General features: G+C 24.5%; 1 protein-coding gene across 1 annotated transcript in view; it reads left to right on the top strand.

Annotated features, from left to right (window-relative positions):
* Positions 1-6,649, top strand: part of LOC128951640 (uncharacterized) — a 6,910-nt gene extending 261 nt beyond the window's left edge. Inside the window, exons 2-6 of the mRNA XM_054296887.1 lie at positions 815-961; positions 2,661-2,993; positions 4,164-4,788; positions 5,259-6,056; positions 6,144-6,649. Of these exons, the coding sequence (XP_054152862.1) occupies positions 815-961; positions 2,661-2,993; positions 4,164-4,788; positions 5,259-6,056; positions 6,144-6,649 (2,409 nt within the window). The remainder of the gene's footprint in view (positions 1-814; positions 962-2,660; positions 2,994-4,163; positions 4,789-5,258; positions 6,057-6,143) is intronic.
* Positions 6,650-16,643: the final 9,994 nt, after the last annotated feature.

Raw genomic sequence — 16,643 nt, 5'->3', positions numbered from 1 at the left:
GTCTATATGTGTGTGTGTATGTGTGTGTATGTGTGTGTGTGTGTGTGTATGTGTGTATGTGTCTATGTGTGTGTCTATGTGTGTGTGTCTATGTATGTATGTGTGTGTGTGAAAGCGGTTTAACCAAAAAAAAATATATAACTGTTTTTTATATACAAGTTGTTGTGTTGTTGTTGTTATTCAACATAATATATACAATATATATATATATATATATATAACAAAACATTTTTTTTTATAATTTTGAAGTTAAAATTTTTCTTATTTAAAGAGCATTTAACTAATAAAAATTGTTTTTAGTTTTCAATCTTTAATCCATAAAAATCTTTAACATTTTATTTAGTTAATATATATATAGAGAGAGACAGTTAGGGCACAGTTATCATTGAGTCTAACTGTCCTATCATTATATATATAAGTGTTTGAATTTATTTTATTTATTAACATTTATTGTCATTTATTTTAAAAATTATTGATTAATATTTTTTGTTGGTAATATTTTTTATTTACATTTGTTTTTTTTACTTATAAAAAATTGCTAAAATTTTGTGGTTTATAATAAAATAAAATATAATAATTTGTGACAAAATAATTAATTTTTAATATTTGTTTTGTTTGTATTATTTTTTTAATATATTTATTAGTGTTTAGTCATTAATAGTAATAATAATAATTATTATTTTATAATTTAAAAAAAAATGTTATTAAAGGTATAGAAATGTTTATACAATTCCTTCTAATAGTTAATAATTTATTTATTATTTTTATTAACTATTTATAATAATTAACTTCAATATTATATTTAATTTTTCAGTTTTTACTACTAATATCTCTATTGTCGGCACTGGTAGTTGTGTCGACTACTGGCCTACAAAAGGGCGGCCGTCAGACAGGGTTGTCGTCACCTTTTAGGCCACTGAGGGATAGGACAGCCCAAGCATCCGATGATATACAACAACAGGTAAAATAAATTAACAAAAATAATATTAAATAATTAATAATTAAAAAATAATTATTATTATTTACAATTAATTTATTATTAATATTTTTTTAAAAAATTTGCTAATTAATTAATTACATATTTTTATTAAATTAATATAAAAATAAATTTTCTATTTTGGTTAATTTGATATTTCTAATTATAATTAAACAATTTAAATTATATATATATGAGTTTTTTAACTTATGAAATATTTTTACAGTTTTTTTTAAAAAAAAATATATGATATTATATATATATAAATATTATAATAATAATGTTTTTAATTTATACATATTATTTTTTTGCTAATTAATTAATTAATTAATTTATTATATTTTAATAAAAATTAATTTACAATTAGGTTAAGTTAGATTTCTAATAATACTTGAACAATTTAAATTATAAATATAAGTTTTTTAACTTAGGACATATTTTTACAGTTTTTTTTAAATATATGAAAATTTAATAATTTTTAAAAATATCAATAAATTGATTGCATATTAACTAATTTTATTAGTTAGTTATCTAATTTTAATAATTTTATTTAATTATTTGAAATATGTTTTGAAATATAGTTATAATGTATTTTTTTTATAAATTTATTTATAATAATAAGATTGTAATTAAATAATTAAATAAATAGTTAATTAACTATACAATTAAAACCATAATTGTTGAAAATATGTTAAACATAGATATTATCCGAAAAATATTTATAATAAGTTTATTATTTTATTTAACAATTATAACTATTCAACAACAAAAAAAACTTCCGATTTGTTTATCAAAAAAAATTAAAATAAAATGATAACACATATGAGAGAAATTAATTTTGTTATTATTTTAAAACTAAACAGATTTTATTTTTAATTTTTTTAAAGAGAAACTTGTTTTTTCAAGAAAATCAAATTTATCTATATTTTTATGAAAATAAAAAAGATTTATATCATATACAGGAATTAGTTATTATATATATATATATATACTGTATATATATATTTGTAGTGTACTTAATATGTGTTTAAATATTAATACAGTATTAATATAATATAACTTTAATATAAACTAAGATAACAACTATTTTTGTTTGTATGTATAGTAGAAAACAAGTTTATATAACAATAGATAAATCATATTTAATTCATATAAAATACTTTTAAAATTTTTGTTTTGTTTTTAATAATAATAAGATCATAAAATATTTGTATTATTTACTATTATTATTATTAAAACTATTAATACATTTTTTTGTTAAATATAGTTTAATATTTATATAATTTGATAATTGTTTTTTTGGAAACTAAAATTGTTTATAAAAATAACTTTCAACACAAATTATAACATAAGATAAATTTATTAACAAAAAAAATTGTGTATTAAAAAACTCATTTTTCATTACAATAATAATTAATAATAACAACAACAAAAAATTATGTAAAACTAAAAAATAAACAAAAAACAAATATTTATTATAAAAAATATATAATAAATAACTTTTAGTTAACTTTCTCTAATAATAATAATAATAATAATAACTTTTTTAAAAATAAATTATAAGTTAGTTTTCTAATAATTAAATTAAATTATTATTATTATTATTAAATCCTATTAAAAAAAATAATAACTATTATTATCAATGAGTTGTTTAACCCATTTATATGCTCTCTATGTTATACAGGTTCAGGAACCGGACCGTGAGGTCGACGAGGACAGGGATGTAGTGGCGGCAGTCATACCTACACGACGCCCATCATCACGACCGCCGCCGCCATCCCGACCACAACCCCAGCGACCCGAGGAGTCGGGAGGAGAGGCTGATCCGGGAGATCACGAACCGCTACCCGAACCGTACAAATTTTCCTACTCTGTCGACGATCCCGACACCGGGGCCTCGTCCTCGCGGGAGGAATCGCAGGACGCGAACGGCGAAATTGTCGGCTTTTATAACATCAAAGATGCCGACGGCCGGACCCGACGGGTGGACTATACGGCCGGTAAAGACGGTTTCAAAGTAAGTAATTTTGATTTATATTCATTAATGAATTATTAGAAAAAAAAAATTAATTTTTTAAATCTAATTAAATCAAAATCAAAATAATTAATATTATTAACTAAAAAAAAATATCGCATTTATTAACAGTTTTATAATATATATATATTATAAATAATATATTAATTAATTATTACGAAAAAATTATTTTAAAAAATCTAATTTTTTAAATCTAATTAAATGAAATAATCTTTAAAAATTTTATATCTAATTCAATAGATATAAATATTATTAATATTATTAATTGAAAGATATTGCATTTATTAACAGTTTTATAATATATATATATTATAAATAATATATTAATTAATTATTACGAAAAAATTATTTTAAAAAATCTAATTTTTTAAATCTAATTAAATGAAATAATCTTTAAAAATTTTATATCTAATTCAATAGATATAAATATTATTAATATTATTAATTGAAAGATATTGCATTTATTAACAGTTTGATAATATATATATATATATATATATATACTGTAATTAATTATTTTTAAAAAAATTATATCTAATTTTTATCAACAAAAAAAATGAAAACAAAATTCAAAATTAAAAAAATTTATTTTTATTATTAGTTTTTTATTATTTGTAATTTTAATATAAAATTATTTATTTATTTTTTCTTTTGATAAAAATTAAATATAATTTTTTTTAATAATGTTATCAAACTGTAAATAAATACTATACATTTTAGTTAATAATAATAATTATTTTTATTTTTATTGAATTAGATAATAAATGTTATTATTCTTTTAAAAAATTATCTAAATATAAATTGAACTAAAATTTAAAATAATGTTAACTTAATCAACTTAATTATGATTAATTTTAAAATAATTAATAAAAAAAATAATAATAACCCCCCCCCCCCCCCCCCCCCCCCCCCCCCCCCCCCCCCCCCCCCCCCCCCCCCCCCCCCCCCAAAATATTATTGACTTATTATTATTTTTCAAAAAAAAAACTGTAATTATTATTTTAAAACATTATATTTAAAAAACATATATTTATAATATTAATCTAATTAGCCGTCAAAATATTTCTTAATATTTTTATTAATTATTTATTAATTAATTAAATTTTTTTAATTATTAATAATTAATTATTTTTTTTTAATTATAATATTAAGGCTACCATTAAGTCCAATGAAGAGGGACTGAACTCTAGAGCACCGGCCGATGTTAACATAGAGCTCAGCGGACAGCCATCCGAACGGATAGCATCGTATGCACCGAATAATCGGCCAAATACTCCGTCGGGTATTAGTCTCCGACCGCTAGCACCGGCAGCGGCACCGGTAGCTTATCAACGAGTAGTTGCCGCCGCACCTCCAGCAGCAGCGGCACCGGTAGCCTATCAACGAGTAGTGGCCGCACCACCTGCGGCAGTAGCGGCACCGGTAGCTCAAGCATCTGATGATAGCCAACGATACGAAACCGAGTCTATATTTGATAGCCAACCGTCAGAATCATCGGCACCGGTAACCCAACAGCATATTACTGATGACGACCATATTGTCGACGAATCGCCGGCCGAAAGCGCACCGGTAGTCAAATCGCCGCCACCACCACCGCCACCGTCACCGACGCTGACCAATGTTTTCCGTAAACGTGTTATAGTTCATAGACCGCCGCCGCCGGCTTCGGTAGCCATTCAACAACAGAGGGAACAACAGTTGGCCGAACCGACCGCTAATAGTGTCCAGAGATTTGAGCCGCAATTGAAAGAGGAGGACATACCTAATAGTATACAGGGTTTGTATTAAATATATATATATAATAAATAATTTTTTTTTTGAAATTATTAATCAATTAATCAATTTATATTAATTATATATTAAAGTTAATAATAATAATTAAAATTAAATTTCTAATATATTTTTTTTAAAGAAAAAATAATTATTTAATATGATTTTACATTTTATTTTTTTTATATTACTAAAAAAACTGTAAATAGAAATTAATTAATAATTAATTAATATAAATTAACATTTTTAAAATATTTATTGAGATGTTAATTTAGTTAATGTTTTTAATTATTTTTAAAATATTTTAAATACATATAAACTAAAAAAAAAACTTTTTAATAATTTTTTTATTTAACTAATTATTAATAAAACAATATTTAATAAAGTAATTAATAATTTTTAAATTTTATTAATAATCTTAATTTTTTTAAAAAAAATAATTACTAATAATATTATTATTATTATTATCCAAACTAGACATACAACGAGTTGAAGAGTCAGCACCGGTAGTGCGGGCACCGACTAAATCGGTAGTCAGACAACAACAACCACAACAACGACAAACAGCATATCCAGCAATACTGTCACCACTATTGGGCGCACCGGTAGTCCAACAACAACAACAACAACGTATACCTACTGTACAGCCGCTGTTCAATCAATATTTTATACGCGGAGGTCATGGCCCTAATGCCGGTGCCGCTGCCATAACCACCACCTCTACAGTTACACAACAACAGCAGCCAACTGTGCCCACCAATAACAACATATTTTTCCTACAACAACAATACCATCAGCTCAAAGCACAGGTACCACAACCACAACCCCAACCCCAACAACAGCAGCAGCAGCAGCAGCTCCTGGAGCTCATACATCCCGTACAGACAGCTACTACAACTACAGCCGACAGGCCATTGGTTTTTGAACAACAATCACATCAGCCGATCCAACTGTTCTCGGCGTTTGACAATTCAAGACTGGCATACATACCAACCCAACAACAACAACAACTACCTGTCCAACAGCAGGTCGAACGGTTAGAACAGGTCAAAGAAGATACCGTTCCTCAACCACTAGTACAACAACCCCAACCCCAACAACTACAACAACCGTTTACATTAATTTTCAGGCACCGGGAGGAAGGCCAGCAACAACAGCAACGACCAGTAGCACCGGTAGCACCGGTAGTCCAACGTCTGGTCGAAAGCGATGATATTGTTGAACAGCAAAAAATATCGACAGATAGCGATCCAACTGATCAACAGTTAGCTCAGGGTATATATCCATATATATATACAGTATATGACTGTCCCTATTATTGCATACCGTTCCTTATTACTAAACCTATTATTATTTTGTTAGCACAAGTACTACAACCACAATCACAACAACAACTTTACCAACAGTTTCTATTGCCTACCGTTCCTATAGTACGCCAACACCAACCTGTAGTCCAATACCAGCCGTTAGCCGCAGCACCTGTAGTCCAGCAACAACGGGAAGATCCGCAACAAATTTCATGGGAACCACAACTGTATGAACCGCTTATCCAACAACAACAACCACAACGACTGTCCTCATCACAACTGGTTAGCGGCGATGATATCGATGATGAACGAGAACCGGTAGACGAAAGCCAATCGGCACCGGTATTACCTCAACAACAACAGCAACAGTGCGAGTGTGCCAAACATCAACAACAACAGCAACAACGAGGAGCACCTGTAGCCGAATCTGTACGTATAGATGCCGTTAAGGGTCAGTCATCAGCACCGGCTGCTACTGCAGTCAAGGGTCGCCAACAATCGGGTAGTGGTAGTAGTGTTCACCAGTTTCTGCCTCACGCCTACCGTAAACTAATTAATTAATTAATTGATTAACTAATTAATTGATTAATTAATGTATTGTTATATTTGTTTGTAATGTTTTGTAATTTTTAAAGGAAATGTATGTTTGTTTGTTTGATAGGAAATGGTTAGGTATGGGAGGAAAGGTTAGCTAAAAAAATTTTTTTAATTATTTTTTTAATGTATAAATAAATAAATTTTTTTTTTTGATAACTATATGTATGTTTTATATGACTTTTTTTGTTGTTGTTGTTGTTATACATGAGCTTATATTCTTTGATTATATTTATATATTGATATATTTTTGATGTAATTATTATTATTAATTAATTAATTAATAATAACAATAAATAAATTTGTAATAAAAAAATTTAATTTGAAAATAATATATTATTATGTTATCAAAAATAAAATTATTTTAATAGTTAATTATATTACTAGATATTAGATACAGTATTACTAATGTATTATTAAAGTAAATAACATACTAAATATAATATACTTAATGTTAAACTTTTAATAGTTTTTTTTATTTACTTTTTATTAATTTTAAAATAGATACTTGAAAAATCAAATCAAAATTATTTAATTTTATAAATTTTTAGTCAAAAATTCTAATTATTTGTGTTTAAATTAGTGTTTTTTAAAAAATAATAATTAATATTTATTAATAAAAAATCAATTAATTGTAATAATTATAATGTTTATATATATATATATTTATTTATTAAAAATAGATAAAATTGAGCATGGTAAGAAAAATTAACTAGGATAGGTAATATTAGTAAATGTAAACAAAATTATTAAAACAAAAATAAAATACATTATATATATATATATGTAAAAATGTAATAATTATGTATATGTATGTATTATAATAATAATTTATAAAATTATTTTAATTTTAATTATATCATAATTGATTTTAATGATATTAATCAATATTTTTTTTAACTAAATTTAGATATTATTTAAAAAAATATTTTTTGCCTATAAATAAATCTATCTATTAATAATTATTAATTATTTTATATGTGTATAAAATTAAGTATAAAAAATGTTTTACAGTTTTATTTTATAAATAATTAAAAATTTACATAATATTTAAACTACAAAAAACCTAATTAATAAATAATAAACTTATTTAATAAATTATTTATTGTTATTATTTTTTTTAAAAAAACATACTTTATATTATATTATATATATATATTTTACTATAAATTTGTTAATTTTAATTAGTAAAAAATATTTTTGTAATAAACTTTCAAATTAAAAAAAAAGTAAAATACATACAAATATTTTGATAATTTAAAATTTATAAGTTTATAAATTAAGATTTTCTGGCACTAAATTAATTTAATTCAATAAAAATATAATTAAAGTAATTATTGGATTTGTGCTTAATTACAGTTTTATAATAACAAATAATAATTATAAAAACTGAAATATTTTTAAACAATATTTTTAAAATTAGTTTTTTTTTAAATAAAAACAATTAAATATTATTTGTAAAATATCAACTATTATAATTTGTAATAAATTAATTTTTAATATTAATAACATTATATTTTACTAAATGTTTTATAATGATACGATGATAAAAAGTAAAAATTAAATAAATAATTTTAAAATTTTATTTTATATATAATATTAAAATACATACTTACTTTTTTAAAAGTTATTTTAATTTATTGTATTTAGTATTATTATTAATAATTTATGTTATTTTTAAATATAACTAAATAAACATATTAAAGTTTTAACCCATTTTTTTGTTAAGTTAGTATTAAAATTTATTAGATTAAAATTTTGAGAAATTTTTTTTTAAATATAGATTTATAATTAAAAAAAATTTAATTATAAAACATTTAAATAAAAAGTTTTTATTTGACGCTATTGTGGCTCCTAACTAATAAATATATATTAAAACTTATATTTATAGACTTATTATAAAATAATAATAATTTTTACAGTTTTCAAATAAAAAAAATAATTTATACCATATAAACTGTAACTTTAATATATTACTGTAATTATTCTAAAATATTATAATTATTATTTTTAAAGTAAGTAAAAATTACATTAGTAAAAAAATAACTTCATAAAATTAAATTAATAAACTATTAGAATAGTTAATTAAATTATAATATATTACATACAGTTTTACTAGTGTAATATACTAGTTTAACTAAATATTATTAATTAATATTTAAAGTGTATGTTAAACTTTTAATAGTTATTAAAATGATGTATTTATTTAAGTTTAAAGTTATTAAAGTTTTTTTAATTTTTTTTCATTACTTTTAATTTAGATATTGAAAAATAAAATTATTTAATTTTGATATTTTTAGTGAGAATTATTATTACGCTTTTTATTAATTAATTAAATAATTATTTGTGTTTAGAAATTTAGAATATAAAATGTTTAACAGTTTTTTTATATAATAAAAAAATTTACATAATATTAAAATTACAAAAAAAACCTAGATACAAAAAAATTTAGTACACTAATTTATTAAATTATTTATTGTTATTAGTTTTTTTTAAATAATAATACTTTAGTATTTAACATATTTAATATGTTTTATTATTATGATTTTGTTAATTTTAATTAGTAAAAAATAATTTATTTGAAACTATAAATAATATTTTAAAAAAAAAATTAAAACAACATAAATTATTAGATGTTAATAATCTTAATATTTTTATTAATTTATTTAAAGATTATAGCTAAATTTAATTAATAATATAATTAGTGATGTACCGATTGCAAAATGCGTAATTGCATTGCTCGGAAATTGCGTGAAATTGCCGCAATTGCAAAAAGCTCGATTGCGAAAATCGCAATTGTAACATAGAAAAATTTATAATTTTTAAAAAATTAACAAAATTTAAATGGCAAAGCAATATGAATAAAAACATAAATTAATTATATAAAATTTAATTATTTTATCATAAAATGTTGCCATCTAAAAACCATGTAAAAATAATAATAAATTAGTAAATTCTCTTAATCTATTGTAAACAAAATTTTTAACGTTGTCAAAGTTAATTTTTATACATTCCCTCATGCGCGCAATTTCAAGCAATTTCAAACAATTTTCCGCAATTGCGGCAATCGAAAATTGAATTGCGAAAAATTACCAACACTAAATATAAAACATTTGTATATGTAAATTTATTTTAGTAATTTAAAATTGATCAATCTTTACCGAAAAATACATACAAATATTAGATAATTAAATATTTATAAGTTTATAAACTAATATTTTAATTATAAGTATATTTATATATATCTAAGCAATAAAAATGATTAAATAATATATAAATTTATATAATAATTTAAATAATATTAAAAATATTTTTTCAAACTAAAATAATTTAATTCATTAAAAAATATATAAAATAATTATTAGATTTGTTCGTAATTACAGTTTTATAATTTTTAAATCAATTAATTTTATAAATTATTCAAAACTAATATTTTTAAACAAGATTTTTTTAAAAAATAACTATTACATATTTATAATCTAATTATATTTAGATGTAAAGCTGCCAGATGATATATTTGTTAGTTTATTATAATTAAAAAAATTATTTTAAATAAATTCACATTGTTATTATATTATATTGTACTGTATAAATGATATATTAATGGTTGGGTCTTATCCGCCTACCCCTGCCAACCCCTAACATTTTTGCCTACCCCTGCCTACCCCTAACAATGTTTCTAATATTTATAGAAAAAATTATAATTAGTTTTTTGTTTATAATTACTAATTGCATCTAATTAATTAGTTAATAATAAAAATAATTATAAATATTTATATATAATATTTTTTTGTATTTTAAAATAATTATTATTGTTTACATTTTTTATAATTATATTTAATTTTTAATAAAGGTTAAAATACTTTGTAATTATTTAAATAATAAACATAATTTTAATTATATTATTTTATATTTTTATTATTTTTTATTTTAATTATATATATATATTATTAAAAATTTTGCATAAAATAAAAATATATTTAAAATATTAATTAATACAAAATTTATTAGCATTTATACATCAATATAAATCAAACCAATTTTCATGATATGATAAATTTTTTAATTTCTTTTTTCTTTTTATCTAATCTTTTAATCATCAGAATATTTTTTAATACTTAAATCCAATCTTTGAAATAAATTTTTGAATGTATTTAAATTTAAAATTGTTTGCACAAGACTAATATATATATATATATATATATATATATATATATATACATTAATAATTAATTTAATATACCAGTCTGCCAGTACAGTAGGCAATATTTAAAATATTATAATTAATTTTTATTAGTTTAAAATTAAAATAGTTGTTTATTTTAAAACAGACTTCCTAACACAACATAGAATTCCTAAAATGGTATTGATAAGTGTTTTAAAAATCCCAACCAAACTGATTTAAACTGACTTTGCAACAAAACTGTTTGGTTTAGGATTTCCCGAAATAGTAATGTATTAGCAATGTTACAGTGATTATCAAATAGTATGATATGTTTGAAGTGTTTTAACAAAAATTTAAAATCAGTTTTTTTGGTAATAAAATAAATAAAGCTAATATCATATAGCAAGTTATTATACTAATTTGACAATCAATTGATCACGCTGATATAATATTGTGAAATATAATTGCATATTTAAGCAATTATTATAAATAATTAATTAGTAAGCAGTTTAATTATAATTAATAAAGCTAATATCATATAGCAAGTTATTATACTAAATTGACAAACAATTAATCACGGTTATAATATTTTAAAATATAATTGCATTTTATCTACACCGCAATTGATATACTAGTTTGTATTTTATGTGCTAATTAAGCACTATTGGCTCTGATAGGTCGACAATAAATGCTAATAAATCATTTTGTATTAGAACTAAAAATATATAAATACTGTACAAAATGTTTATAAATGTTTGTAAATGTTTGTCTTATATTTAAGTAATAAAAGTTAATTAATAAAAATTATAGACAGTCCTTAGGCCCGGATCAGGTCTACTATGCATGAGTACGGCACCGGGCTGACCGTAAGCTGCCCAAAACGAACCGATGAACACTGCTGCTGACTATTAGTAGTCTCCGTAGTCAAATAAATCGAAATCACTCGCTTCTTGTGTTGATTATTTCAATTATAATAAATATGTATAACACCGTGATATTTAATAATAATAATAATAATGTAAATTAATTCTTTATCTACAGTTACAGATAATTTAGAATCTTTTAATACTATAAAATAATAGTTTGCTAATGCTCTATAATAATATTGTAAAAATTGCAATTGGGTTTTTAAAATTCTTATTATTCTTAATTCCTTTGACGGTGCTAACAGTATTCTGTTGTTAACTTCCACCATTTTAATAGAAACAGTTGTAATAAAATCAGTGTTATTTATATCGAATTATTGAGTTTCAGTTCCAATGTATCAGTTACCTAGTTGTGATTTAATTGTCATTTGATTTTTGTTGTCGTAATTATTGTTTTATTATTGTTTGTTTGCAACTCAGTATGTTCTTTGCAAATCATTTAAGTTGATTATGTCAATTTGCAATAGTTTAGTAATAGAAAAAAGATAATTTTTGCTCTATTCAATGTCTTTTATCGGTGCGCTAAGTGTAAGTCCAATGTTATTTAAGAGTATATAATTTCGATAAACTTGTCCCAATGCATAAATTATATGTCTACTATTGTATGATACCTAATTATAATCTCCAATAAAATCTGGATAATTTGAACATGTGAATAATAAAACATTAATTGTTATTTTTTATAATATATCCTAGATAACAATAAATTTTAATTTATAGATATTGATTTTTTATAAATTCTTTTTTATATAATGGGAAATTGTTGTTTTCCATAGATGTTAATATTTATTCCTTATATAAATCTATTGAAAATTATCTATTCCATCTTTTTCTATCCCAACCTTTACTATCTAACCGTTTCATATCCTACCACTTAATACACCCTTAATAACGGTATGATAGAAACGGTGAGATATGAAACGGTGGCTAGGAAACGGTGGGATGTTCCTATCCCACCGCTTTTTATCCTACACTTTTTGTGTTTATCCTACACAAGTTATGAATAACTTCTAGCATTATTAAATCTGGCTATCATTTATTTTTATCTTTTTTGCATATAATTATTTGTTTAATATAAATAAAATTATTAAAATAATACTCATAACTTAAATACAGATTAAATATTATATTCTGACAGCTATACAGTTTAAGTATAATAAAAATAATGAAATTTAATAGTTTTTTAAATAACATTATAAAATATTATAATATACAGTAAAAATACATATTGCAATAGTGGGTCAAAATTTATGATTCAAAATGCACTTAGAAATTATTATTAAATAATTTTTTAAAATTTTTTCCTTATATTATACAACACATAAATAACAAACAAAATAAACGATATTTTATAATTAATAAACATTTGCATGTATTTATTAAAGTATTGAAATTTTGTTTGTTATAATTTTATATTATTTATATTGAAGCCAAGGTTGTATTTACTAATTATATTGTAATGTATTTTTGTTTTATTTTTCTCTGAAAAATTATTGCAATAATTATCATTATTTTTTGTTAAAAATTTATAAAAGCACTAAAATGTTATATTGAAAATCTAGAGGTAAACACCTTGTTTTTAACAGAGTTTTATTTTGTTTTTATTCAATATTGCAGTATTAAAATAATGCACTGAAATGTTATATAAAAAAGTGAATAGTAAACTCCTAGTTTTAATAGTGATTAAATCCTGACTCAATACGACCTAATTATTTCTCACGTACACTTTAGTATAAATAGTGGTGTCTCTCAGACATCAAAATCAGTTCTCTTCGGAGTTCTCTTTGGAGATCTCTTTCGAGAGTTCTCTCCCGAGAGTTCTCTTGGAGTGCTACAGTGTATAACTGACTCTAAGAAGAAATAAAGTATTTGCATATTACTTTGTGTCTATTACTTACTCGTCGCGGCTGGTGGACTTGGATTGCATCATGAATTACATTATAGATGTTATACTGATGGAAGCTGACCACGATTACATCATGGATAAAATTATGGATTGAGTCATGGAAATAAACCATGGATTACGTCGCGGATGACATTATGGATCACATATGGGTTCACTACAGGCCCAACGGTTCTACAGGCTACAGTTAACATAATGGACAGCTATCGAACGCCGCGCCGATGGAAGTCGACCACTAATTACGTAAGCGAATACTATTTAGAGGGGAACTCCGGTACTGTGTCCGCTACACGGTAGGATCTGACCGGTCCGACCAAAGACTAGTGTTGACACGTGACGACGTTGAGTAAACCTTATTATTGGGTAACCTATTATATGGTATGCAAAAGTAAGCGCAATGATAGGTTAGCTCAGATATAGTAATAAGTGACTAGACACATTAGTCTACTGTCACACTGACCTACTGGCCTACAACTGGCCTACAACTGGTCTACTACTGGCCTACAACTGGCCTACAACTGGCCTACAACTGGCCTACAACTGGCCTACAACTGGCCTACAACTGGTCTACTACTGGCCTACAACTGGCCTACAACTGGCCTACTGACCCTAGGTCAAGGTCACATGTCCAAGGTCAAGGTCACATGTTCAAAGTCAAGGTCACACGTCCAAGGTCAAGGTCACATGTCCAAGGTCAAGGTCACATGTCAAAAGTCAAGGTCACACGTCCAAGGTCAAGGTCACACGTCCAAGGTCAAGGTCACACGTCCAAGGTCAAGGTCACATTTCCAAGGTCAAGGTCACCTATACAAGGTCAAGGTCATCGAGAACTGGAAATCGGGTTTTATGTACTGATGTCAATGGTACTTGTTGGAGATCAGTAGGACAAATGGTTATGGAGATATCAAGGAAAACATGTTTACCAAAACAGACCTTAAACTAGACTTTGTACCAATCAGTTGGATATCCGTACGGTAGTATTATACGGATAGTTTATGCAAGGAACAGCATAAACTAAAACAGTCGGTCGACTAAATACTACACAAAACAACACATAGCTTTGTACACAACCAGTGATAGGAGATCCGCTCGCTCCTTAAGCCACACACCGATAGAGATGATAATGCTGGTACGTACAAGGCACAGTAAGGGCTTAGTCTTAAGCAATAGTAGGGTTTACATTCCGGGTTAGTGAACACTCATAGAGTGTTCACAGTAAAAATATACCCGGAATAACCCCACTTTCCTTACATTATCCTTCAATCAGTTTATAAAAGTGGACTATGTTGATAAATTATTTTGTAGTTGTCTTCGTATCGTTATTCATAATAAATTGACTCTATATTCGGTATTTAATACCAATTTCTTTCAATTGCGAATGTCTTGAAATAATATTGCAGTCATCTTCAAGTCAGTGATTATTAAATATTCACCAGTTTATTTTTCAGAATTTATTATAATTATAAAATCCTAATCCAATTATTTTACGAATTTTCAATTTTCAAATATCCATTAACATATATTCTTGGATTATTAAACTTCATTTTAGTTGCTTTAAATGGTTTAGCCAAATAACAGAAATCATCTGTAATACGATTTTGAATTAAGCGTTGGCTTCTTGTGCTTGATTCTTGACCCATATTTGCCAAAGGTGTCGTTTGGTTGACCATTATTATTTTTTATTATTTCTTAATAACATTTTTTAATTAACAACTAATGTTAACAATTATCTCTTTATCTCTAACTTTAAATTTAATTATTAATAATCTAAATTTAATTTTTACTGATCACGTTATAGTTTTAACAAATCAAATAGTTTAAAGTTGTGTACGATTATACATTTTACTAGGCCTAGAAATGTATTAATGTACTGACTTCTCTAACAAATGATTCCTATAACAAATTCATTTTCATAACATTTTTAACTCATCTTATATAACTTAGAATTCTAAATAGTGATCACTTGTTTATTCTCATTATATCTCATTGAATTGCCTCTATCGGCGATCTATTCTCTCAATGTTATGTAATTGCATTGCAAAACTCGACGAGTGAAATTAACTTATTTTCTTAATCATCATCATGGTCTCTAAGCCATGTGAAATCTATATCTTATTGAATTGCCTCTATCGGCGATCTATTTTCTCACTGTTTTGTTATTCCATTTCAAGTCTCGTCGAACAACACAATTATTTTTACAATTGTCATCTTTAAAATGTCTATCACGTGAAAGTTAAATCTCATTGAATTGCCTCTATCGGCGATCTATTTTTCTCAATGATTTGTAATTGCATTGTAAAACTCGTCGATCGACACAATTAAATTTTTTCTTAATTGTCATCTCGATGGTGTATAAATTTGCCGCTTCTTAATCATGTATGGGCCTACCAATTGGTTCCATAAATGGGTATTAAGACCCTACTCCGAAGGATTGTGTAGAGACACCAAATCTACTCCTTGTGTGTAACATCGCGATGTCAGCGCTATAACGGGATTTATCATCGTTAAACGCATTCATTATATTTCTTTGAACCAATTATCTTCCATCCTCCAAATAATAATACCAAAAGCAAATACACGCGGACTTTATTAAAATACGTCTATTGGTACTAGTCTTCACATCCATATATCGATAAAATTGCGATGTACAGTTTCAAATTTTTTTCCGCAAATTTATTTTACTGTTGATTATATGGTGTATGCAAATGGAGGAACTAAGATTTCTTATGAAATCTTCAATGAAGTATCTGACCAACTTTATTTCGTTATGGCGCCATATCACGTCAGAACTTCATCAACAAACCATTTTACTTTACTAGGTTTGCACTCTTTCTCACTATGTCTTCATTTTTAATAAATTAGGTCAATCATTAAAATCTTTTATTTTGAAATTCTATTTCGGAGGAACGGCCCAATATGTCAGCTCCGATTATTTCAAATAATAAGTGGTATCCATCAGCTGCAGCA

This window comes from Oppia nitens, unplaced genomic scaffold (genome assembly GCF_028296485.1).
Source record: "Oppia nitens isolate AA-2021 unplaced genomic scaffold, nextdenovo-longstitch-racon4-pilon3 scaffold1_pilon_pilon_pilon, whole genome shotgun sequence".
NCBI classification, from domain to species: Eukaryota; Metazoa; Arthropoda; class Arachnida; order Sarcoptiformes; family Oppiidae; genus Oppia; species Oppia nitens.
This window is presented reverse-complemented; position numbering and strand designations above follow the sequence as displayed.